The 26,026-nt window shown below is 39.6% G+C and overlaps 1 protein-coding gene across 1 annotated transcript; it reads right to left on the reverse strand.

The window, feature by feature from the left end:
- Positions 1-2,083: 2,083 nt before the first annotated feature.
- On the reverse strand, positions 2,084-25,502 carry LOC139714915 (tetraspanin-9-like). Its single transcript, XM_071626561.1, has 6 exons — positions 25,353-25,502; positions 9,772-9,887; positions 7,853-8,044; positions 6,152-6,322; positions 5,641-5,781; positions 2,084-3,589 (listed from the first exon to the last, which is right to left on the reverse strand). Exons 2-6 carry the CDS (start codon positions 9,835-9,837, stop codon positions 3,395-3,397), a joined length of 765 nt encoding a protein of 254 aa, XP_071482662.1. The 5' UTR covers positions 9,838-9,887; positions 25,353-25,502; the 3' UTR covers positions 2,084-3,394.
- Positions 25,503-26,026: the final 524 nt, after the last annotated feature.

A 26,026-nucleotide genomic window follows, 5' to 3' on the forward strand; every position in this document is an offset into this window, starting at 1 on the left:
TAATAGTTTCTACCATTATGTATCTGACCTAGTAATATATTTCTAGACTCACTTTCTTCTTGCACAACTGCAACAACTCAATAGCATACCCTCCTCCTTTTCATACACAAATTTTCTCCAATTGTATGATTTCTGCTCTGCAAATCCACAAGATTCCTCTTTTGGTGCTAATTCTAACTCTTTTTCAAAACTTTTTCAATCAATCCTTTTCCCTTCTTACATCATTATAATTACTATTCCTTTATTGTGAGTACATTATGCTTTGTGATCCACTTACATAAAAGAACAACATGCAACCTTTTTCCACAAGAAAAATCACTAGTGTCATCGACATTGGCTTCTGTTATCACCCCTTATACCGAAATGGTACAGTCCGACATCTGCCTATCTGGCTGACACCTAAAGAAACTGTTATATTATATTCTCTGACAGTTTTGATTTCCCTTCTACGATGTGTTTTGTTTCGAGTTGTTGTGGAAGAAGACCCTACCCCAAAAGGTAGCTTTGCTTGACAGTATTTCTTCATGCTTTGTTTTATACTGATAATAATATCAACTTAGAAAAGGAAGATCATACAAAGAAAACAAAAATACAATTATGGACATGCACAGACAGGATTCAGGCAGAACAATACAACAGCATGACACGGGCAGGGCGGGGGTGCAGCAGTGCTGTCTAGATTGAGGGACTGACATACGCAGGAGTATTTGACGGGGATTGCTTGGCGGAGAAACGGGGCGAAGATGGAGGACTAGCTACTCATTCCCCTTTGACTTGGATGTAGAGGAGCAGCGAAAAGATCATTCCGAAAATCTGCGAGGACGAGACGGGAGGGGTATGCATGAAGAGAGGAGAGGGAGGAGGAAGAGGAAGAAGGAGCAAAACATTGTTTAGGTGAGGTTCGATGCATGGTACTCTCTATCCGTGCTCCGCGAACACAGGACGAGCTCCGCCGTGTCTCCAACTTGTGAGGGGTTGTGGGAGGGTAGACCGCTGCGTGGGGATCGTGTGAGCTGCAGCCGCATCTAATATGGGAGACACCACTTCACAAACTGCTGTAAAGTCACATCGCACGAGAATACACACAGTTTGAAGCCAGATCTCCATTCATCCTCATCAAGCCGAGATGCTCAAACATCCCTGAGCAATTTTGCACAGTCACAAATTCTGCTGCACTCATTAGCAATGTAGTCCTACGTGTCTTGGTAAATATCATGAATTATTCATTTAACAAAAAAGTCTTCTTCTTCCACATGTCTAAATTTCATTTCAAGGGATAATCCAAAAGGTGCATTCCAAGGCAGAAACCATGGACAGGCATTCACAAACTGATATAATACAAAACGACGTACAGTATTTATCATCAAACAATTGATTTACAACCTACGACTCTAACTCTGTTAAACTTGTCATCTGTGGCTTCCAATTCTCTTTCAAATTAAAAATAAAAACAAAAAAGTCTCTTTAAATTCCCTCTGCAAATTTTTCATCAATTGAAACAATTAGACCAATACTAATAAAATTAAATGACTCGTTCTCTTCTGGATAGCATGAAAGTGTCCCTTTGAGTTTCAAACTAGCTGGCAACTCATATTCCCCGCCAAAAGCCTCAAACTCTTGCATCATGTGCATCGTGTACAGGGCAGCGGCATGTCAGTCCCTCGGTGGTGTGATCTATGGTGTCTCTAAATACTACAGGCCAAAACCTTCAGCCTTGCTTCTTGGAATCAGCCGATTCTTCTCTGCCATACTGAGAACTAAAACTACTTTAGCAGGAGAAAAATCTCACAGGCACAGCCCATCATTCTATTTGTGCATCTAAGTGCTGAGGGGGGTTAAAGAAAATATGGTGGGGATTCGTCCGCATTCGACAATTACTTTTGTTCTTTTTGCGCTTGCTTTGTTTTTAGGGGTAGTCATGTCGACTGCCGTCTCATGCAGCGAGTTACCCCTTGGTGCTTAGGTACAGGATCATAGATAGGATCATTCCAAATATCTGTGAAGGGGGGAGAGGGATCGATGCAACGGTTACGGGGGAGGGAAACAATTTGTGTTACAACAACCTCTGCCAGGATGATTTCCATATGAGAATAAATCTGGCATAAGGGCAAATTACTCAGTATACACATCATTACCTCATAGCCATTAGGGCTCAGTGACACATACTCTGAACTCAGCTCTTCTTTTAACCCTAACTGGTTGACTCCCTCCTCCCGAAAGGCATGTTTGCTGAAAATGACCTCTCTCTATAAACTCCTTTCCGAAAGTGTTACTGGTGAAAGTGATGGCTGTGCAGCATGTTCATTGAATAACCCGCCACCCATGGAATGTCAGATGGATTGTACATAACAGTTACAGTGATTTCACGTTCTGGCTGAGAAGCGGTTCAAATAAAGATGTAGACTGGGAGGGACAATCGCAGAGGCGTCCAAACTCCAATTCCCATGGTATCTGTAATTTGCAACTATACTTCAGTGAGAGTAACAGATTATCAACACCGTGTACATGACTGGGTTATTTTCAGAAGTCGTGCCACAAGAAAAATATGCTTGCTATTAAGACACTATACGCTTATAAAGCAATGAAAAAACATAAAAGAAAATACACACGCACGCACAAACACTTGTACAAGAAGACAAACGAATAAAGTTGAGAATAAAACAATAAAAAAGAGATAGCAGCAATGTCATGACTAATTCCAACCTGTTGTAGAAAACAAAACATTAGTCACATCTATAGTATTTGCAACAACAGAAGACATCACACCCACACACATTTTATTGTTAGTTAAACATGGAATAACATTTTTACATCATTATTTTCAAACCCATAATATCACAAGAACAGAGAAAGATTGAAAAAGATGGAAAAGAAAACAAGATAATGAAACCAAATACATGGCAGAATAGACACCATATATTCATAAGAGAATTGCTTTGAGGGACTAGCTGTTTTGACATTACTTGAAGTATTTGTTCATCTGTCTTTTGAGTAAACGTATAAGAAAACTTTAGTAAAAATACAGCGCACGCGAGTAAAAGGTACACTGTAAAGTATGATTGCTCAAACATTTTTATACCCACGGAAATTCCTGGCAATATTAAACCTTTTTTTTCTCGACTATTCGACCATTTTCCACTGTCTAGCATATTTACAGACCTAAAATCGCAGAACCAGCCTATTTTAGTTTGTTAAAGGCGGAAACGAGATATAATTTGAAAACACTCCAAGCCTGAAAGGAGGCTAAATCAGCTTACAGATCCCATCTCCTCTGCACAGTCAATTCAGTTAAATTAAATCATATTCAATGAAATTCAATTCAAAGTGAAAAGAGTTTCCAAGCATTCGGTCTGGAACGGAACCTAAATTGGTCTAGTGTTTATACAGAACCAGTTTATCTTGTCTGTTGAGTGGAAAATGAAAGTACTTTGGAAGCATGAAGTCTAGAACTGAGGCTAACTGGGGCGTGGCGGGGGTACAGGTGGGGAGGTAATAAGGGGCATACCTGGATGAGACCAAATGCGATGCCGATGGCTCCGACGATGTAGATGTTATCCCTCAGTTGCATGGTCAGCTTTTTCTGGCAGCCCTGCAGGTGACAATGATGCAGAGGTGATGTAAATACACAAAGCGAAAACAAGAGCATGATACTCAACCCTTATACACGTATGCCTGTAAGGTGTGTTGTCATAAATCAATGCAGTAATAACTAGAAAAGCACTCTGAGAGCGCAGACCTCCGCCAAGCATGCAACTCATTTCCACCACTGATCTTGTTCGTCCATAGAGATATCAGTGATTTCTAATTTCCCATTATAGAAGCCTTTGTTACGTCATAAACCCTCAGCTGCACGGCGCGCCTCGCCCTAGCAGAAACTAGAGCACTTTAGTGCGCGCATGCAAACCTCAAATACGCGCAGCCTGAACTCCCAAGTTCATTGACCCTACCTGCCAAAATGTCAAAAATCCTTCATAAATTCCCCCAAAATTCTCTTATCACTACCAAAAGTTAATTGTTTGTTACTTGTGTCATTGTAAACCTTTCCTGCAAGTTTCATCCCAATCCGTTCCCTACTTTTTGAGTTATTTTGCACACGGACAAACTAACGAACTAACTAACAAACTAATGAACTAACTAACAAACAAACCAACGGTAACGAAAACATAACCTCCTCCCTTGGCAGAGGTAATAATGAAGAGGTGATCTTTAAAAGATTGATGGTCACAAAATAAAACCACACAAATCTGACTGACAGTGAATCAAAAATTAAAACAGAATTAGATACAAAGGTACATGGTGAGAAGTGGATTTGAACCTGTGACCTCTACCGGTAAGTCCATGTAAACTCAACCTACTTAGTGTCTGTTAACCCTAAAAAGGCCGGGGGGGGGGGGGGGGGGGGGGGGGTTGAATCAACCCCCCCTCGACATTTTTCGCGACTACTCCGCCGCACGAAATTTTTTAACCGTGCCGTTCGCTGACTTTTTACTTTCAAGTCTCGCGCATCTTTTGACACCATTTTCGTGAAAATCGCGCATACCGTTACGACTCTGCATGACATTTTATACATGCCTGTCAGACCGAAAATGGCTCAAAAACGTGATTTTGTGCATAAAGTCTATGCAAATGGAGTTTTCTCTTCTTATTCATAAAGATATGATTATTTTCACTTTCATAGGCTGAAACTAATTAATATTAGCATAATTATGCTTGAAATAGGTTCTATCACAAATTTTGCGGAAAAAAAATGACAAAACAAAAGGTCGAACAAACAACGAAATACATAAGGAATTCATAAAACAATAAAATACATAGGAAATTGATTTTGATACCAAATTTTTTTTTCAAGTACATTGTTAGGAATGCTACAAAGAATGTTTTCACCAAAAATTAGGATTCTAGGAGCTTTAATTTCTGATTTAGAGCAAAATGTATGATTTTATGCATATATTAGCATAATTGATTATTACAACATGACGAAAATTTTCATTTCTTTTTGAATAGCTTGGTAGAATACGCCACAGGTAATGCACGTGCAAAATTTCATGGCGATTGCGCGATCGATGGCCGAAATCTCAGGGGGGGTTTGAATCAACCCCTCCCCGGCCACAGAACACCCAAAAAAGCCCGGCCTGGTTAGGGTTAAGGGCACATAGTTCCGGTAGTGTAGAGGGCGCTGTTAATGATACTGCCGATCACCATTAGCATTGATACGAAGATTGCCGAAGTTGAGCTGTCATCAAGAGTAAAGCGCGTAGGTGTTGCTAAGTAACATTGCCTTCGTTGTCTTCTCTGCGCATCAAGCAGTCTGTAGTAATGCCAGGGTGCGTGCATATGTGTTTCTTATTATGACATCACAAAAGAAGTTTGCTAAAGCTGTCATCCCCTCAGCAGAATCATGAGCCGAACTGTGATCGGACCACTGACTACAGTGGATCGGACTTCTTCGGACTCGGGGAAGTTGGCCACAGCATGAGCGCTTACGAGGAATCGATAGTGTAGGCCTCTATAGGAAAATTGCGCCGTGCGCCCGCGTACGCATTTGACTAAACCACCGGGACCATGTGCCTTTAACCTACCCTCTTCTTCCTTTTTACTCTTGCTCCCTACCAACCCCACCCCCTTCTCCTCTCTACTTACACTATCCCACGGCGTGCCACCCCTCGAGGCGCACATGTCGGTGTATTCCTTGCAGCAGGAGTCTGGGTAGAGGGCGCCGGGGGCCAGCGTCACGTTGACACGCATCCAGTCCATGGAGCCATTGACTCCGCAGCACTTGAGCTGGAGAGGTAAAGAAATCGAAAGAAGGACAAACAATTTGTTAGTTTGTGACCACAGAGGGCACACATGTAGATATCAACGACAAACAAACAATCACCTTAATAATTATGACAATTTCAGTGTTGACACTGTTCCATCAGCATTGCCAGGGGTGTGTTCATACACCTGGGTCAAGGGGGACATTGTGGGTAAAAAAATCATGTCCGAGAATGTAAGCACTGGGCGGGCATCAATCTCGGGTCCTTCGATTGGGAGTCCGGTGTCTTATCCACTATGCTACAGTGCCTTAACACTTAAAAGGACTTCCTTTGGGTAATGCTGCTATCCACCAAAGGGGCGCAGGAAACTGGGCGGGGCTAAGTTAACGTACCTCAGACTGGAGGACATCCCAAGCCTTGGTGATGGACTGCGACCTGTTGTAGGAGGACATGCCTTCCGTCAGGTCCTTGACGACGAATTCCTCGACCTGGTTCCTGTAGGTGAAGGCGAGGGCGCCGGCCACGATTTCCAGGATGAGGATCAGCAGCAGCAGGAAGAAGAACTGGAGGAGACAGACAAAAAAACAAAAAAACAAACAAAAGTATGAGAGACACAAATCAATATCTCCTGCTAGAGAGGAATAAAACCCAAATATATATAGTGCACTCAGGTTATAAAAACACAGATATAACAAAATTCTCATTACAACATAGTAAAATTTCAGGTCCCCAAATTATCATAGATCTATTTCATGTATCTTTATACTACTTTACTGTTCTGCTATATTATAGCAACATTTCTATATTTCTAATTTTTTGTTGTAACAATGAGTTGGAACCAACAATCTGTGCCTCTTTGAATGCCCATGAAATTATACAGTGCTTAGAGACTTGCATATCAATAGAGTATGGAAATGTGCTGTCATAGCCATTTGTTGTCATGGAAACTGGTTTTAAACAACCTCACACAGCCCGAATACCTATGAACACAAAGGTTGCTAAACCACACTCAAACAAAAGACTGCGACATCATCACTTTAAGAGATGCTCTCTATAGAAATCGTAAGAACTGTCAGAAAGACAGCTACACAATACCTGGCCCGGTAAAAGAGCACATGATTTGCACTTCATGGTTTTTATTCTTAACTCTTTGGCGCATCATATCTCTTAATAGGAAAGTGCCCTCTGGTGTTCCCCCTCATTGATGGGGTGCCAACGCAGATGTTGTTTTATCCGATGATTTCTCTGGCAAATGTCAAACAGTTGATAACCTTTCAGATGATGTGTGAAGCCATGCACTTGGCACAGATTCAAACCTGTCTTCAGTAGGACAGAAACTTGGGGGGGGGGGGGGGTTGGGGGCTTGTTATTGTTGTTGTTGTTGTTGTTGTTGTGATGGCAGTCTGATAAAGTACCATTTTGTGTATTAATAAGATTCTCCTGTAGGTACCACTTTACACTATACCAAACATCAGCAAACAGAGCTGAATCACGCATAAGTTTGGGTGAGATTTTTCCATGACACTTAAAGGTCCTGTTCACCTTTGGGAGCCGTGATTAAACAATTTTTTCAAGATATGACATTTAATGCAAATGTGTAGGTCTGTTGTACCACAAAACATCTTTTCATATTAAATTTTTTGCAATAAAGCCTAAAATATAAGGAGATATCTGTATTTTTCTCAATAAACCAAAACTGTAGACAGTTTAGTCTGGAAACATTTTTATCATAACTATTGTTCACATTTTGTATAATTAACAATACTTAACATCGATTTTACCAATTCAAAGTTTTACAGTGAATGTTTCTATTTCTAACTTACATTTTAGAACTTATTTTGAAGCACTAATGCTGGGTTTTTGCCTCGTCTGCAAATGGTAAATTATGCCTTTAATAACACAACACCTACATGTAAACACCAGCAAACAGAGCTGATACAAGGATAATTTTGAGGATTTCTCAAGTGACACACTGCAACTGCACAAAACATTACTACACAGAGAACCAGGCCTTAACCCTTAGCACCTCAAGTTCTCCCAGCCCCCATGATAATTATGATCAGTTTTAGGCGTGGGGGACGGGGTGGACTCACCACGAGCAGCATGCAGGCATTCTCCTTGACGGCACCGCAGCATCCGAGGAAGCCGACGATGAGGACGATGACTCCGCATGCGATCAGGAGGTTGCCTGCGCTGAGGAAGGGAAAGCTGGGGAGGATCTGAGCGAAGTCGCCATCGACCACGTTGACGTAGATGCCGACTGCCAAAACGACGATGCCGCAGACCTGGAAAAAAGCAGACAAAAAAAAATCATATAATGCATACCAAAGAATTGATAATTTCTTCTCTTAATGCTCACTGGTAGTATCGTACTGTGAAACAGAAAACAGTAATCCACCACTGACGTTGAATACAAGATTTTTGAAAGAAAAATGTCATAAAGAGTAGTACATGTAGTTGATTCAGTAAAGGCAGAAAGACTGTGACTTTAGTGAAAGGTTGGAAGAAAAGACTGCAGTGTGCTCATGAAAGATAAACCCCCCCCCCCAAAAAAAAACAAAAAACAAAAACAACACTGCATGAGAGCTGTTCTGCAGAAATTAGCAAAATTCCACAATTTCATATCTTCCCTCATTTTTGTCCAATGGGGATGAAATTTTTACTGCTCTACATGTAAGACTCTACTCTTTCCCATCAGACTAAACTGGAATTTCTCTTCTTTCAGACACCTTGTAAAATCTTTGACTAACATATTTAAAGATATATGATAGTTTAATGACCCCCTAAAAATAATAAAAACAAATATCAAAACTAAAGTAAAATCTCTGCACCATTTGCCTCCTAAATGCTGCTCGTTTACAGATCTTTCTCATGGCAGCCATTCCTCAAAGGGATGGTGTAGTATTGGTGAAGATGAGGATTGAGCTTTTAACTTTCTGTGAGATACCAATACACCACTTGTGAAATACCACAGAGCATACCATTCTAAGAGGAATTCAGAGTTTATAGACTGTAAAATCGGTTTTGGAATGGCTGCGACATCCAAGAACAAAGTAACACAAAGCGATCCTAATAAAAAGTGGGTCCCACCTTATATTACGATTGCTGTTTATCTCAGCCATTTCAAAACCAATTTTCATAAAATAAACATTGAAACCCTCTTGGATTTATATGTCTTTCATATTTCACTCGAGGTTTCTCAATATCTTACCAACAGACGTTAGAAACCCAAAATCAGGTTTCAACCAAAACTATACGATCCCTTTAAGTACTGTTGCCAATTTACAGTCTGGACTACTGGTTACCACAGTCAACTAATCCCTTGTGGTTGATGAAATAACTAGAACTTGAGCCCTATGGATGAGGCCACTCATCCATTGTGGGATTAAGGATTTGGTCAGGGGGATTACCTCCAGGGATTAACTTAATCCACTTGAGGGCTTCAAACAGTGAAAGACAGGAAGCCATTTTCTCTTCATCCTCCACCATTTTTTCTTTATCTCTTTTCCTGGCTTTTAACCCTTCCAATATCAATGAGTCAAACATGCACACATTTCACACAGAAACCTGTATGGACAATCTTGAAATGTGCATGCAGAGGAATGAAAGGATGGTACAGGTACAGTACTGGTGAAGATGAGAATTGGGCTTTTAACTTTCTGCGAGATACCAAGAAAACAGTTATGAAATAGGACAGAGCATACCATTCTAAGAGGAATTCAAAGTTTACATTGTATTTGATCAAAATCGGGTTTGGAATGACTGACACATCAAAAAACAAAGTAAAACAAAGAGATCATAATAAAAGGTGGGTCCCATACTCTATAAGATTTGCTCTGTTTTGGATATCTCAGCCATTTCAAAACCAATTTTCATCAAATAAATGTCGAATTTCTCATGGAATTACATGCTCATTCATATTTCATAAGAAGTTTCTCATTACCTCATCAAAAATTTTATAAACTTGAAATCAGGTCTCTACCAAGACTATACAATCCCTGTAATAACTTACGAAGAAGATGAAGTTGAAAATGAACATGAGGATCTTGATGATCCGTGCGCAACCTTCGACGGCCATGTTGTCTGTGGTGTGTGGGTGCTACTTTCTGCTGAATAGAACGAGTGAATCTGTCGGAGCAAGAACAGGCAAAAAAAGACAAATATGATGAGAAAGGGACATAGAGATCGTAGTGTTGGCATTCAGAATCAAGAAATAAAACACTGGAACGAGAAATAATAGTGTGATGATCATTTTGAAATTTTGTTGAATGCTCCATTTACTGAGTGGAGGTATTAGAAACAGGACGATTGCACATTGGTTGCGAGTACTCAGTCTGCAGAATCTAAATCACTTATTGGCAAGCATTCATGAGATACAGTATCCAGCGTAGATCATTACGAAGGTTCTTTTTTTTTTCAAACTGATAATATTGATAGAAATGGGTCAAATATAGTACATTAACCCGTTGAGGACGGACTGATTTTGCTACAACACGCATTTCCCATAAACACCTGCCCGAGTATACTCGGGACTCGTCCTCAACGGGTTAAAGGGTGAGTCCTGTTTTGGTTGATGATGGCACATCGGGATGAAATTTGTTGGCAAGATAATGAGAAAGAAAGAAAGTTGACATCTAGATACAAACATTTCATTGAGCAAGGTTGACACTTTCCACAACTTTGAGTGACCAGATAAAAGGGAGGTCATCCTTCACCACCAATGGCAAAGTAGAAGGATGTTCGTTTGACAACAGCAATGACAGGTAAACAAACAGACAGACAGACCAGGCAAACAAACATCATGAGGACTAAAATCAGGAACACTGTCAAATAATTTGTTGGCTGTCCTTGCAGAAACTTTGTCAACAACTTTCATCCTCACATCTATGGGTGCATTTATCAACTCACTTCTGGCGTAGAATTATAAGGTATCCAAACAACTTTCAGGAAGTTTTGGGCAGTTGATAAAACGCAAAGCTGTGTTAATGGGTTCGAAACATGTTTCTGAAACACTGAAAAAGGTGTTGTCGCAAATGCGTATGAGCCAGAAATGCATGTAGGGTTGATAAATGCAAAGTCGTTTTGAAAAATGTTATTATACAAGCTCGGACCAGCCCACGCCAACCACTGCCAACTACACATCTCTGCTCCTCAGGTTAAAATGCACAATGCAGCTGCGCAGTGACAAGGTCTCTCAATCCAATCACCACAAAGTTGATAAATGCAACAATTCAAGAAACATGACCCCAAAGGCACTGGCAAATATGCTTTGATAGTGGGTATTGAAATGCATTTCAAACATGGGAAGATCGATAAACGCAGCCCCTATTGCTCCAAACCGACAGACCCCTGGATAATGTCCTTCCCAAGATTATGATTGCTTCAAGAAACTCTTAAGTTGTAGGTAATATTCTCTGGTCATGTGAAGATGGTGCACAATGAAAGACATGGAAGGCTACGAAAGTACAAGAGACACAGTTTTACACTTGTACTAGCAATTCATTCCTGTGAATCAATAAACTCATTTTGGTCAAGATCCATTGACATCTCCACATCCACAGATCTTGATTTTTGCTTTTGTTTTTCAGCAACGACACTAGGTACATCACTTGATGGGTATTTTAGATCTTTGGCAGCATAAATGTCTGGTCTCTTTAGAAAGTGAGCTACATGTAGGACTCGCATGGCGGGAGAAAAGTCTTTTAAAATCAAATCTTCAGGCTGCTAGGAAAGATTCAGTGAAATCTCAGCTAAGATATGAGTATGCTACTGCTTGCTCCATAATGACTACCAGTAAAATCTACACAGTAAGTAATACATATGCATATAAATACATATTACATTCCCATTGTACTGCAAGCTTCAACACATCACAAAGATGGTGGTCTATTTCATGTTCTCTTTTTTTTTTTTACCCTTGGATCTACATGTAGCCGGTTCCATGAATCTGATACCCCATGCTCTGTTTGAAAATCTGATGATATACAGGATATACCAAGCGAAACTAGCAGTTTACATGGAGATTCCTCATTTACAATTTGTAGTATTGGTAAACTTAAGCATTTCCGCTAATATTCTATATGTTTGGTTCAAAATTCAACCTATAATATTTTATTTCATCAAGATAATGACATGGAATTGTCTATCAGTTTCATAAATTCCTGAATCCGAACTGATAACTCTCTCTTTGTTTTTGTCAATGTGCTAGCTACTGGCAGCTACAAAGCATTCTGCTCAGATTTCTTCCTCAGAAGTCTCAAAAACACTGAAATAGGTGTGAGATTGAATCTATCACTTAATGTCTTTATTTTAATATTGATCAGTTTTCTCTTGGGATCAGCAAGTGTAACAATGGTCATATGTTAGTGAAGAAAGTTTTGAAAGTTTGTAGTATTCATTGGTTGATGCAATTGCAAAAGAAATATAGCTCGAGAGCTCAACCAAAGCTGATGGGAGTACTCACAAGAAAACAACGATTATGAAAAGCATTCTCTGCAAATTATGTAGCCGGAGGCATTGCAAAAGCTACAGAAAAACAAGTTTGTGTGTTTTTTCCACAAAATCATCACGGCATATTTTGCCCCTACAGTCTTTCATAATAGCATTATCACCCGCCTCTTTCTACTCACCCCAAAGTGCCCTAGATTTTCCCTCTCTTTATTTGGTCATCAAAATTAGACCTCGTTAAATACAATACATCTGTAACAAGCTGATCGACAAACAAGTCAACTCTGCTTCAAATCAGCGGAAAATTTCCAGTAGCTGTGGAAAGAGAGATTCTTGCTCCCACGCAAATACCACTGGAGGTGTGGATCCTGTACGTACTGGCGGACACACCCAATCCTGTGTATAGTATGCATCATCTGAAAACCTCCCCCACGAGCACCCGCCCACTCTATTCTTTCCCTAGTGGGTATGGCCAGAGTAGGGAGTTGGCCAGTGCAATTCATCTTTCATTTCACAGCGATACTGTCACACAAGGATATATCTTCTTTTTTTTCCTTCACCTCCTCCACATCTTCCTCCTATTCTTCCTCTTGCTTCCCTTCATCTTCACATACCATCTTTATGTCTTCTTTGTTTTGTTTCTCTTTTCCCCAGGTTTCTATTTGTCCTCACACCTTCTTGGTTTCCCTATCCTACACTCACAGAAATTACATCGAGGCCCTGTCTCATAAGGCTGTTCGTAAAGTAACGAAGAACTCAGGAACGACTGATGATCAGTTCTGATGTGCTATACTAATCAAAATTTCCATAATTCAGCACAAGAACTGATCGCCAGTCACTCTTAAGTTGTTCGTAACTTTAAGAACAGCTTTATGAAACACCCTCTAGACATGATTTTTTGTCCCCCTATGCCCAGGAGCAAGTCATATCTGATGTACCAGTAATTCCTGTGAGACTAACCTTAAACCGTTGAGGAAAAGTCGCGAGTATAATCAGGCAATTGTCTTTGAGAAATGCGTGCTGTAGCAAAATCAGCCTGTTTTCAACGGGTTAACCTTTTGTGTGCCACATTAATCAAACTGTTCATAGGTTTGTATGCAAAATTCAGACACAGTTAATTGACTCATTAAAGGAAAAGTTCACCTTCATAGACATGTGGGTTGAGTGAATGCAGCAATATTAGTAGAGCACATCATTGAGAGTTTGAGGAAAATCGGACAATCCATTCAAAAGTTATGAATTTTTGAAGTTTCTGCTCACTCAAGGCTGGATGAGAAGACTACTATAGCTTGTGATGTCATATGAGTACAACGATATAAAGAAAGAATAAAGAAAATTTAACATATTTTCACTTTTCTCGCATGTAACAAAAGAACACTTGACTTCTCTCTTTCAGAAGGCAGGGGGAATAATATTACCCTTAACATGTGTCAGTAACAAGTCGAAGAAATGTGCACTTTATTTAAAAAGCAAAGTTTTTGTGAAATTCTCTTTTTATTTTCTTTGTATGGTTGTACGTATATGACATCATACACTGTAGTAGTCTTCTCATCCAGCAGTGACTTTAAAAAATCATAACTTTTGAACGGATTGTCCGATTTCCCCCCAGCTTTCACTGATGTGTTCTACTAATATTGCTGCATTCACTCAATCCATATGTATATATAAAGGTGGACTTGTCCTTTAATCACTGGTACATTAAGGGGTAAAAACCAGTTGTCCATATGTTGCTTGAAGATTTGTCCTACATGGTAGGTGTCCAAAGCCAAGGAAGAAAACCCATGAATTACTGTAAACACCAAATATTTCATGAGGCTTTTATTCTTGCGAGTCGTGTGCTATTCGCCAAATTAAAAACACGCAATAATATTGGCTCTGATCCCAATGTGAATGTGTGACGTATGTGTGTACACTACTCCATTCAGTACAGGGCTCAACGATCGCGAATTTAACCACTTGCGAAATCATCGGGAATTCCCGATTTGCAAAAATTTAGACTCATGAAATATGGTGTATACAGTATGTTGACTGCATTGCATGAGACATTAGGCATGAAATAGTTCACCGACATGCAAACGATGACAGACAGAGCTATTTGGCAAGGCACTGTATCTTCAACACTTAGATTAGATACAGATCTGTGTCCGTCAGGTACGACCAGCAGTATGCATGAGCAGTAGTAGTAGCACAGGTTCTAGCCCTGTTTGATAAGAACACTTCCTTACTCTCTTTTCATATGCCATAGACCGCCAAAACCTTGCTCTCGTTTTTTTGCGAGGACTCCTGCACAAAACCACAGTACACCAAAGAACATCCAAATATTGGCTGAAATCTATATCATAATATATGCTCATCAAAGAATATATCGTGACCACAACAAACCAAATTCACAAAAGTACAGTAAAACAAGTAGAAGTTTTGTCAATTCTACCTGAATGCTGCAAAGGGCGGGCGGGTCTCTCCTCCAAAACTGCAGGACAACTTGTGTGCTAGTGAGTGCTAACGAGCACTTTCAAATCCCCATACACTACAAGAATAGTAGGCCTACCTATAGAAAGCCTGGAGCTTAATTCCTGGGTCACTAATCGATGAATGGCGGGTAGTCTACTCTATTCTCAACGAACACTTCTTAAGAAGGATAAAGGATCAGTAGCCAAGATCGAGCTATCGAGGTCAATGGGCCGTGGCGAAGCCCTGCTTTTTGTAGACTAGCAGATTAAAGTCACTGTCTCCACTGTAACTGGAGCAGGAAGTCCTTTGCTATGAGTCCCCAAGGGTTACATACCAACCTTCCTCTTAGCTATTAACCTTTTTAATTAATCCATCTTATCTTTGGTAATGAAAATAAGCTCCTTTCTCCACTGAAGAATTATCTCTCAGTGATAGGTGACTAGGGAAACAAACTACTGGCTGGCTTCTTGCATGGAGCAATTTTATAAGGAGATAAGATACGATCAACCAGAGTATCATTGATGTGCATGGCTGACAGTTGGGCATAAATGATGCAGGGCTTCTGTATAGATTTTATAGTACAGAATAATGACATAGTTCACAAACAAACAGACAAACAAACAACCCCCATCCTCTAGCATATATCTGAGCTTAACAGATGACTTTTGAGCAAGATTCAAATTGTGCTGTCACTACAGATAAAGGCAAGACGGACACTTGTAAAACCAAAGGCTAAATAATATTAACAACAAAACATTCATCAGCAGGGAACATCTACATTGTAATGCAGAGAGCAAAGAGATAACAAAGAGAGGACAGCAAATTTGTTATTTCAAAAATTATATTTCGGCATTAATGATCACACTAATAATGCAAAGCACAAAGTTGACGTTGCACTCTGAAGAGTGTCACTTAACAAATCGATAACTTGCACGGGGACAACTAAAACTTAAAGGTGCATAGTCCCGGTAGTGTAGAGGGCGCTGTTGATGATACTGCCGATCACCGTTAGCATTGATACGAAAATTACCGAAGTTGAGCTTTCATCAAGTGTAAAGTGCGTAGGTGTTGCTACGCAATGTTGCCTTCATTGTCTTCTCTGCGCATCGCGCAGTCTGTAGTAATGCCAGGGTGCTTGCATAAGTATGTGCTTGTCATTATGACATCACAAAAGAAGTTTGCTAAAGCTGTCATCCCCCTCAGCCGAATCATGAGCTTCGGACTCGGGGAAGTGGGCCACAGCGTATAAAGCGCTAAAGAGGAGTTGATAGCGTAGGTTTCTATAGGAAACTTGCGCCGTGCGTCCGCGTATGCATGCATTTGACTAAAACACCAGGACCATGCACCTTTAACTGTTGGGCAAGTAAAATGTATGAACACTAGTCAAGGGATTTTGTCCTGAATGCCCTTTAACAGTCAAGCAGGAGAACAATCTTCTGAAATGCCCCTCCTGACTTTGCAGGGTTTTTTTTTTTCTCTCTCTCTGAGTGGTCTCCCAAAAGATTTAAGCATTTATAAAAATGTAAACTTGGGACTTGGATTGCTCAAAGAATGAAAGTCCTTGACTTGGGATCCCGTGCTGTCTGTGCAATTGAAAAATTTAGGTCAGTGGCAGCCAAACAAAATGCCAGAGGGGAAAACTATTCAATATGGGGGCAAATTTTTCATTCAAATATGAGCATGCCCTTACGCCAATCTCATGAACCCCATTATTTAAGTTTCCACTTCGATATTAAAAAGTACATGAGGATGAAGTTTCTGAGGAAAAGATTTTACCCCGAGACTGTCGCTACCTCTCCGAATTATTATTATTTCTAATCTAGATAGCAAACAATGATATCAACCATACACAGTCCGATACATTCATATCCATGTTGGCACAGACAATACAAACATTGTAACTCTTGGTTTCCCTATCTATTTGACCATATAAAGTTTTTTCTCTACAAATCCCGTGGTCCAGAGAGCTCCTTTTTCATCAAGAGCGATATTAAAAAAAAGAAAAAGACAGTTTCTGTCAAGATGTGATGTCTGACAACAAGACTACACTTAGGCCACGAAAAAAAAAAAAAATTAAATTAAATTGAATTTCACCGATGACAAACCCATCAGGAACGCGATAGCAATGTAACAGATGCTTCTATTTCCCATGGGTAGCATTAGCCCCTGTAACAAGCCAAGTCTAAAATGCACTTTTATTCAAGATTTCCCATTTATATCAGAGGTCAAGCTCCAGGAATGTCAGAAATGGTGAAAGTATTAAAGGGATGCTACACTTTTGTTTGAGATGGGGATTGAGGTTTCCAATGTTTTTATCACTAGTTTTTTGAGACAATGAGAAACCTCTTATGAAATGTGAAAGAGCATATAATTCTAAGAGAAATCCAAAGTTTATTTGATGGAAATCGGTTTTGAACTGGCTGAAATATAAATATCCAAAGCAAAGTGATCCTATTAAAAGGTGGGACACACTTTTTCTTGGGATCACTGTGTTCCCCCCCTTTTTTTTTGGGGGGGGGGGGGGGGGGGTATCTCAGCCATTTCAAAACCGATTTTCATCAAACAAACTTTGAATTCCTCTTAGAATTGCATGCTTTTTAAAATTTCATAGAGTGGTTTCGAACTATCTCGCAAGTGTGAAGTTAAAAGTAGAGCTATCACCTCAACCAATACTATAGTCTATACCATTCTTTTGAACACATAATTTACCACTCGCAGATGAAACAAAAACCCAGCATTAGTGCTTCAAAATAGTTCTAAAATATGAGTTAGGGATAGAAACAACTATTGTAAAAATTTGAACCAGTATAATCCATGTGAAGCAAATTACAAAATGGGAACAATAATAAAAATGTTTCCAGAGTAAGTATGTATACATTTATGGTTTATTAAGAAAAATAGTAATATCTCCTTCCATTTTAGGCTTTAAAAATTTTATTTGGTAAGGTGTTTTGTGATGATACTGACCAGCACGCATCAAATGTGATATCTTGAACATTTTTTAAATCACATCTCCCAAAGGTAAACGGGACCTTTAGGCCTAGGTGTGGGGCACTGCAAACGGTTGCTTGATTCGAAGGAGGGTTTATATTCTTATTCCAAGGAAAGTGCTTGGTCATTCCAGGGTGCTATATAACTTTATTTTACCACTTGCCCAGTCGGGCAAGCAGACTTTCAAATTTGCTGTGAAACACTTGCCCGAATAGTAATTTAACTTGCCCGAAAAGAAAGTAAAAAAATATAAGGAAATAAATCTTCACGTAAGTGTTGGAAAGGTGCTGAAATGATGTGTTGCATCACTAAACAGCCATTATCGTTGGGCTTCTGTATGGTTGACTTTGTGGGTTTGTTGGGGGAATAAGTGAAAAAACGCTATCTTCAAAACTTTTTTGCTTGCCCAATTAGGGCAAGCATTTGTTCTCATTGTTCAAAAAACGCTTGCCCAAATTTGATTTTGTCTTGCCCTGGGCAATCGGGCAAGTGCTTATGTAGCACCCTGCATTCACAGCCAACAGAGGGATCATAAGACCTACTGTACAGTTGTCGAGTCTATGTCATAGCTCTTATTCATGTCCTGTAGAATTTGCAATATCATATAATAAAGTTCTGCAAATATGGCACAGAACAACAACAAAAATCCCAAATCACTGTGAAATGTAAAATGAAATGCATCGTCAGTTTCAGTAGCTACCAAATAATAAAACCGGAATGGAGAAAAACAAATATATAATGATGAGTCATTCCAGAACAAAAGAAAAGGCTGTTGAATTCTGTAGGTCTTAAAAAACAAATCTTTGCACAATAGAATTGGACAAAGCATTTGAACAATCTGAGCAACCATCTATTTTTATGCTGTACAGAGAGGGTAGTTTTGAATTGAGCAATATGTTTTTCAAGTAGGCCTACACTGTATGCCTAGACACTGTACATGACTGCACCTCACACCATAACAGCAAGGTACTCTGACACACCCTATGGTGGCCTGCAGATCAGAAGTTCAAAGGAGAAAAGAAGAAGAAGCTCACACTGCAAATGGATCCAGCCTAGGCCACTTTAATACACAAAGCACAGCAACACGAGAATTAAAATCTGAAATGATCGGGCTAACATCATTACCATACAGATTTTTAGAAGGGCACTACCCAGTGTCTGGTTCCTATTAATGCAATTGAGAAATTTGCATAGATTATTTTGTTTTGATAATTACAGCCAAACCACGATTAATATGACCTCATGACATTGATAATTTCTTTGGCAACCTTGCTGGCAAAGGAATGAATGCATTTCCTGCATACTTATCCCTTTGTGTGTTTTTAATGCTGAGTGGCACAGAAAATCCCATAGCATTCTACACACTGTCAGTGTCATCAGTTCGTGGCACAAAAAGGGTTATACCAAAATTATGTGACTAATTAGTCTGGGTTGCAGGCTTCAGACTTCAACCATTACTAGGATCTTCTATTCCCTTTATAGACTCCAACACACACATGACACAGAGAATATGATTTTAGCTTTTCAGTGGCACATCATAAACTGCTATGATTCCACCAGCTGCAATCACAGTTGGCAAAACATTGCAAAGTTGAAGTTTACCAAGGTGTACATAGTTTTGCCAGTGAAGTTTACCAAGGTTTGCATAGTTTTGCCAGTGAAGTTTACCAAGGTTTGCATACAATGTAGTTTTGCCAGTGAAGTTTACCAAGGTGTACATAGTTTTGCCAGTGACGTTTACCAAGGTTTGCACAGTTTTGCCAGTGTGAGCACAAACTTCCCGAAAACTTCTTGCAGAACTCTCAGGAAACTTGACACCCAAACTAGGGACATTTCCTAAACCCCTGCAAATCTTCTCAAAGTTTGTGCAGTCTGAATGCCTGCAGATGAAACTTTGCAAAGTTTGTCACATGACCAGCCTCCGAAGTGTGCGATCATTGGTATACTCCAAGCTACATGTGTGCATTGTTTATATGTAACAATCATTAGCTCTCACACAAAACATACTTTCTCCGTGGTTGCAAATAATGCACCAATGACACTAACTTCAAGAACTGGCAGTTCAAGAAGTTTTTGGCTGCCAGTGTGAACAGATTATCAAACTTTGAAAAGTAAACTTCAAGAAGTTTGCCATAATGTGACTGCAGCTTGTGTGTAGCTGAGTTTGATACTGCTTGTTTACTGATATGCGTGCATTACAGCTGCCATCAACTAAAGTCTATATTCACTGTATGATCAGACTTCTTTCAAACGAGGCACATTTAGTGTTGTATAATGGATTTGTCTTGCCTTATTTGATGCTGCGACCCAATAATGGAAAAGAGGTCACGAAGACAATATCAAATTCATGAGGAGCCAAAAATCAACCCTGACGCTCCCCAGAACAATTAACACACACAAGCTGCTGACGTTTAACCGTCTAACCACAAAAGACCTGGGAAAAATCTGTCTTAGCCTCATTTCAAGGATGAGTTCTACTTTCTCTTCTGTCTGCTATTTTATTGCACAGCAAATCTTGGCAGCCAAGTACAAATAAGATATCAAATAGCTAGTTCGAAGACTATACTCACAGTCTCCAACATTTCATACACCACGGAGTTGTATGCATAATTTTATTGCAATTGATGAAAGTCAACCACATTGAACAAAATAGGTCCTAATTGTACATGTTGCATACTACAAAAAGTCCAAAGAAAGATAGCTTGGGACTGAGGCTACATCTATGAAGTGGTTTAAAAGGGACTTCGCAGCTGGGCAGCCAACCATGCACATCTGACTTCAAGTTACACGGAGATAAAAGCAGCAAAAAGAATGCACTGCCTACGATGTGACGGATTCGTCAGAGGATATAGGTAGGAGAGATAACAACCCCATCGACAGTAATGGAAGAGCGAAAAAAAGAAAGAAAGAAGACAATGATTCTAAAGTGAACAGATCAATACATACAGAATAAGAGATGATAAAGTATTAAGGGAGTGAGGGGATAGAAGATGAGGCAAAACATTCCCCTACTTGTCAATAAATGGGGGGGGGGGGGGGGTTGGTAAGGGGAGGAATAGCAAGGATTTTGGACCAATTACGGGGGTACAATTGATCCGGGTCTCACAATTGAAGCGAGGGGGAGTAATTCGATCAGGTCCACTGGTCCTCAACATTGCCTTTAATAAAAGTGGTTCCATTTGACTTAAAACCAATCGGAGATATAGAGTTACTGACTGTACTACCACTCCCTACATGTAGACCTATAGACTAAGTATGGTCTGTGTTTTGGGGCTTCTTTCTTTCAACGCTCGACTGCAAGCAGCAGCCTACGAAACTGGAACAAGCAGCAGCCTACGGAAACTGGAAACGCCCATTGCGAAAGACACTCTCTGCATAGTGAAAGTGGGCGTGGTGGGAAGTGCATCTCTTCCCATCTCCCTGCTCTCACCACTGTAACCAAAGTACAATCTGGCTGAATACATCAAAAATGTTCAGGCTGAATGGTCTACAATGTATAATTTGTCAAATAAGAAGCAGTCACAATAGTAAAAACTACACCTAGTTTCAATGACTCAAAACTACATTTGTAGACACACGATTTTGTTCCAAAAACAAAGCCCTCCCCCATATAAATATAAAAAAAACAAAAAAAAAACAACCAACATGTATTTAACAGCATGCAAAAGAATGCACAAAAGTGTGTGCACATAACATGATTGAATCTTTGTACTATCCTATCACAAACTTCTCAAAGTTTAACCGTACAAGTGTATGTAGTTATACTGTACACAAAACTTATGTGAAATTTCACGACATGTGAACAACTTCCCTACTGCATGCAATGAATTTGTTTTGCAGGAGGTTCTAGAATTCATGATTTTGATCCATGATTTATCATCTGCAACCTCCCCTCTCCCCTCTGGTAGTGTCCCCGCCCCGCCCCCCTTTTCCTTAAAAAGAAAAATACTGAGGTTATTTGAAAACAACAATATCTTGAGGCAAGCAACACTGTATCTTAATTCTCATTGATTTCCCATTATTGTAGTTTCATCTTTAGAGGAAATTTAGGGAAAAATTGTGCATGGTCAAAAGTGGTATTGCTGATTTGTGCATTAAAATATGAAAACTCTACCAATCCGCAACTTTTTCATTTCAAGTTTTATATATTTACATTGCATGTCCAACTTTCATAAAACCTGAATACATCATGATCATCTCATTTGACTCAATAACCATCACCTCATGATACTGTAAAACGAGAAATTTTCGCGTGCATTTTAATTTCGCGAATTTCGCGAGCACCAAAATTCGCGAAATTAAAATGCACGCGAAAGTTTTTGTCTACACTACATGCATTGAACATCAGTGGCAATTCGCGAAAATTTCATGCCATGAAAAGGGCTGTCGGCTCCAATTCGCAAAAATTTCATGCCGCGAATATATCATGTTTTACAGTACACTATGGGGAATCATAATTCTTCAGGCATTTAAACAAGTCACAGTAAATCCAATTACCTGAAAGGAGCCCCCCCCCCCCCACAATTAGCGCTAATGAAATTTCATTTCACATAAATTGCAATGTGGTAATCATCCTGTCGTGTCATTATGGAAATTCATCGAAAAAGACTGCAGCATCGATCGACAGAGAAAACATTTAATTTCCACAAGAGAAATTTGATACTTTATGGAAAACAGTATGGCCACAGTGTCACCCAGCCATAAAATGTAGATGATGAATATTGTATGTTCTATGGGTTTCTTTATTTTTGCACAATTTCAGTATTAAAAAATTTGAAATCAAGACAAAAATGGGTTCGGTAAAAGCCCACCTCTCTCATCTCTGACCTGTAATCTGGCTGAGGAAATGAGTAAAACATTTCCAGGACTAGACGGTCAGTATGTCATATCCAGAGACTCCAACCCAAAGTACCTTCTGATCTGGAGATTCTCCCGACTGAAACCCAGAGCAAACGGGAGACTCAAAGTTGATGTGTGCGAAGCGCGAAATTCCCAGGGTTCTAGATGCTCTCTGGTGCTATCTAAGGCTTATTTTTTCAACATACGATAGAAATATGCAAGAAATCCTTTCCAACGGGAGACAAAGAGCCAGGGCGGGAGAAATTAAATCTCAAACGGGAGAACGGGATATTTTGCAAAAATGGGTTTTCGGCGGGAGATCTCCCGTCGAAAACGGGAGAGTTGGAGTCTCTGCATATCCAAACAGATAGAACTCTGCTCCCAGTTTATGTATAAACACAGTTTATGTAAACACAAACTATACAATCAGAGAAACTCAAAACCAACTTATTTGTAGAACAGAACTGATTCTGTAGCATTGCGGATTATTTGCACAGGTGGTCCATCTATCGTTTCTCTTTCGTTAACGTGCTTCATCGGTCATAAGTGCTAAATGAAATTTTCCATGTAATAACATTAATCATCATCATCATACACAGGCCACAGACAAACACTGTATTTCAGTACATTCTGCATGGTTTTGTGATGCCATTATTGGGCACTGCTGACGTAGTTGTTAATTGGTCAGGAGACATACTCGTAGGCCTACCTATGTGTGTGTGTGTGTGTGTGTGTTTTTTTTTTGCAGCTTACACGTAAAGGGTAATACAAATGTGATTAAAAATGTAACATAACAGTTTGCATATTGTTTCTTACTTACTTTGGAAAAAAAAAAGTTGTGTGTGTAGGCCTATTACATAATTTTGTAAACCAGCCGTCACTTTGCGAAATCAAGAAAATTTCTGATTTAAGCCCCCCCCCCCCCTTGAATATCAACCTATATGATTATGTGAATACATAGTTTACCATCTAATCTGGGTTTGCTATGATAGGCAAACAACACTGTAGTGTAGTTGCACAAAGATGAAACTGTAGGAATATAACCCGCCCCTCCTTCCCCTTCCCCTTCCCTCTCCTCCACCCTCCCCTCCCCCCCCCCCCCCCAAAAAAAGATACACACTGCAGAATATCTAGTATCACAAACAGCTCACACTACACCAGGCAATTTGAATACTATAGAGAACAGGATCAGTTACAGATTTGAGCCCTGTTAATGATACACTGCATGCAGCTATAGCCAACCATCCTGCGCTCATTGTTCTCATGCTTCCCAGATAATTACCTAGCATAGTGTCACACTGTCATGTTCCTCTTCAAAACACGAACAAAAGTGCCAGGTACAGTGTATGCAAGATAGTCTATGCCACTTGAAGGCATATCATGTCACGGTGGCGAGACACAAGAGAGCACTACATATACATTGTATCCATAGAAACCGTATGAGGCATACATGTACATCCCCCTGTCGTAGTAAAGCCTACACTGTTTGGATTAGCATCACGCTTGCATGCCCAACTCATTATAAGCTGACTTTTACAATCTCTTGAACATTCGTTCTTTCAAACCTTTAATTCGAGACATTACTATGAGAAAATAATGCAAAAACATGTGGGTTTTTTTTTTGCCCATTTCCTATACAATACTTTTAGCAGGTATTGACAAAAAATAGGAAGTCAAGGTTTGATAAATGAAAATTCTTCTTTCCTCAAAAATAGGATTAATCTTAACAAATGGGAACATGCAGGTATGCAACTTGATATTACGTGGCGGAGTTCACCGCTTTTTTAAATTGGATCGCTTCAACTAAAATCTAGCAGATTGAAACTAATAAAATGAGACATTCTCATATAGCAAGCGAAATGAAAAGTGAATGAAATATTGTATATAATAGGCCTACATGTACTTCACAAACATGGATGATTTGTATTATGCGTGTAGGCCTACTGCATTCTTCATTCAGAAAATTTACTTTACAAGCAATCACTAAGAAAATTGCATTAAAAAAGAAACCACACATTTTGCTTCTGATTGGATATTTTATGCTATAAACTGTCTTCAACAACATTTGCCCTGGAAGTACAGAAAAAAAAAGTTCAATCAAGAGAACACAACTTGCAACATGTACAAATTGTAAGTGGTGGTCTTTTCACATACAGACCAATCTTCAGGATGATTAGATATAAAAATGTTTGATCTAGTTGAAGAGGGCAGAAATATTTTAAGCAAAACTATCTATACAGCTCACTTTCACTGGCATTTACACTTTATGCCTTAGCACCATACCCAACAGAACCCTAAAACCCTAATCCTACGACTCTGGCCAGGGGTATGTGCGTGCAGGAGTGGGACTCTGCATTCATGCGTCACGCCCATTCACAGTTGAGTTCTATCATCATTGCAGTTCTTTCTATAGGGAAGGCAACTTTGAGTTTACACTACAACAGCGCACCGTCACTGTCATGTTTTCAACGTTTTTCCATCAATGTCCTCCACAAGGCACAAGGCACAAAAAGATAATTCACCCAGGGAAGGCACCAAAAGTTTGCAGCATATCTGTCGAAGTTCAGCCGCAGCCAGATCAAATGGAGACCAAAACATTGAGGGGGCCACACAGAAAAATAACTGCTCATTCAAAAATATCTCTCCAGAATACACTGGAGCACAATAGTCACAATGTAAACAGCGCAGTCATAGAGATAACCTGCTCGATAACAAAAGCACTCATCTGCGGATGGACTACAACAGAATTTACACCAAATTTTGCAAAATCTGAAAGGGCAATCTGAAATCACCTCTCTCCCAAAACTTGTCACAAGTTCTTTCCCATACAAGAAGAGAAAAATATAGATTTATATCAATACTTACACGCTGTCTCTTCTTTGCCGTTCTTTGGCTTATCCAATTATATCAAATCCTGCTAGTTCTCACAGAATTTTGATAAACCGAACGTATTCCTTTAAAAATGGTTGGGCAGCAGTAAACTGGACGCTATTACTCTCTGCTTTCTCCGCTCTTTTGACCAGTGGCTGGCAGAACCCCGCGTCCTATCCTCTCAGCAAGCAAGCAAACACAACACAACAAAGCTAGAAGCACTGGCCTCGTAATATAAAGCAAAATTTGTGTGTGTGTGTAAAAGTGCCCACACACATACGCAAACCCACTTCAGTGCGTAATGCAAGAGCGCTGTAAACACACCTTGTGTGTGTATGTGTGCACTGAATAGATAGAGAGAGGGAGAGAGAGAGAGAAAGAGGCAATATAGGAGAGAAAGTGCATAGCCTTGGTTCCATACTCTTTTCTGTAGTTTTTCTCATTTAAAGCTTTCATGTGATACACAGTTGTATCTCACATTTACAAAGTACCTATACTAAAATATCTAATTTCTAGCTCAGGCAAATTTTATCACAAAAGGACAGAACCCTTGTTACATAAATGACTTTTTCCCTTGTCAGTTGAATGATAAATAAATTTGCGGAAAAAACCAATGAATGATAACACATGTACAGCCTAAAGAAGCAGACTAAAATACGATGTAGCTA

This window comes from Diadema antillarum, unplaced genomic scaffold (genome assembly GCF_040938485.1).
Source record: "Diadema antillarum isolate AM-2024a unplaced genomic scaffold, OU_Dant_1.0 seq00002527_RagTag, whole genome shotgun sequence".
NCBI classification, from domain to species: Eukaryota; Metazoa; Echinodermata; class Echinoidea; order Diadematoida; family Diadematidae; genus Diadema; species Diadema antillarum.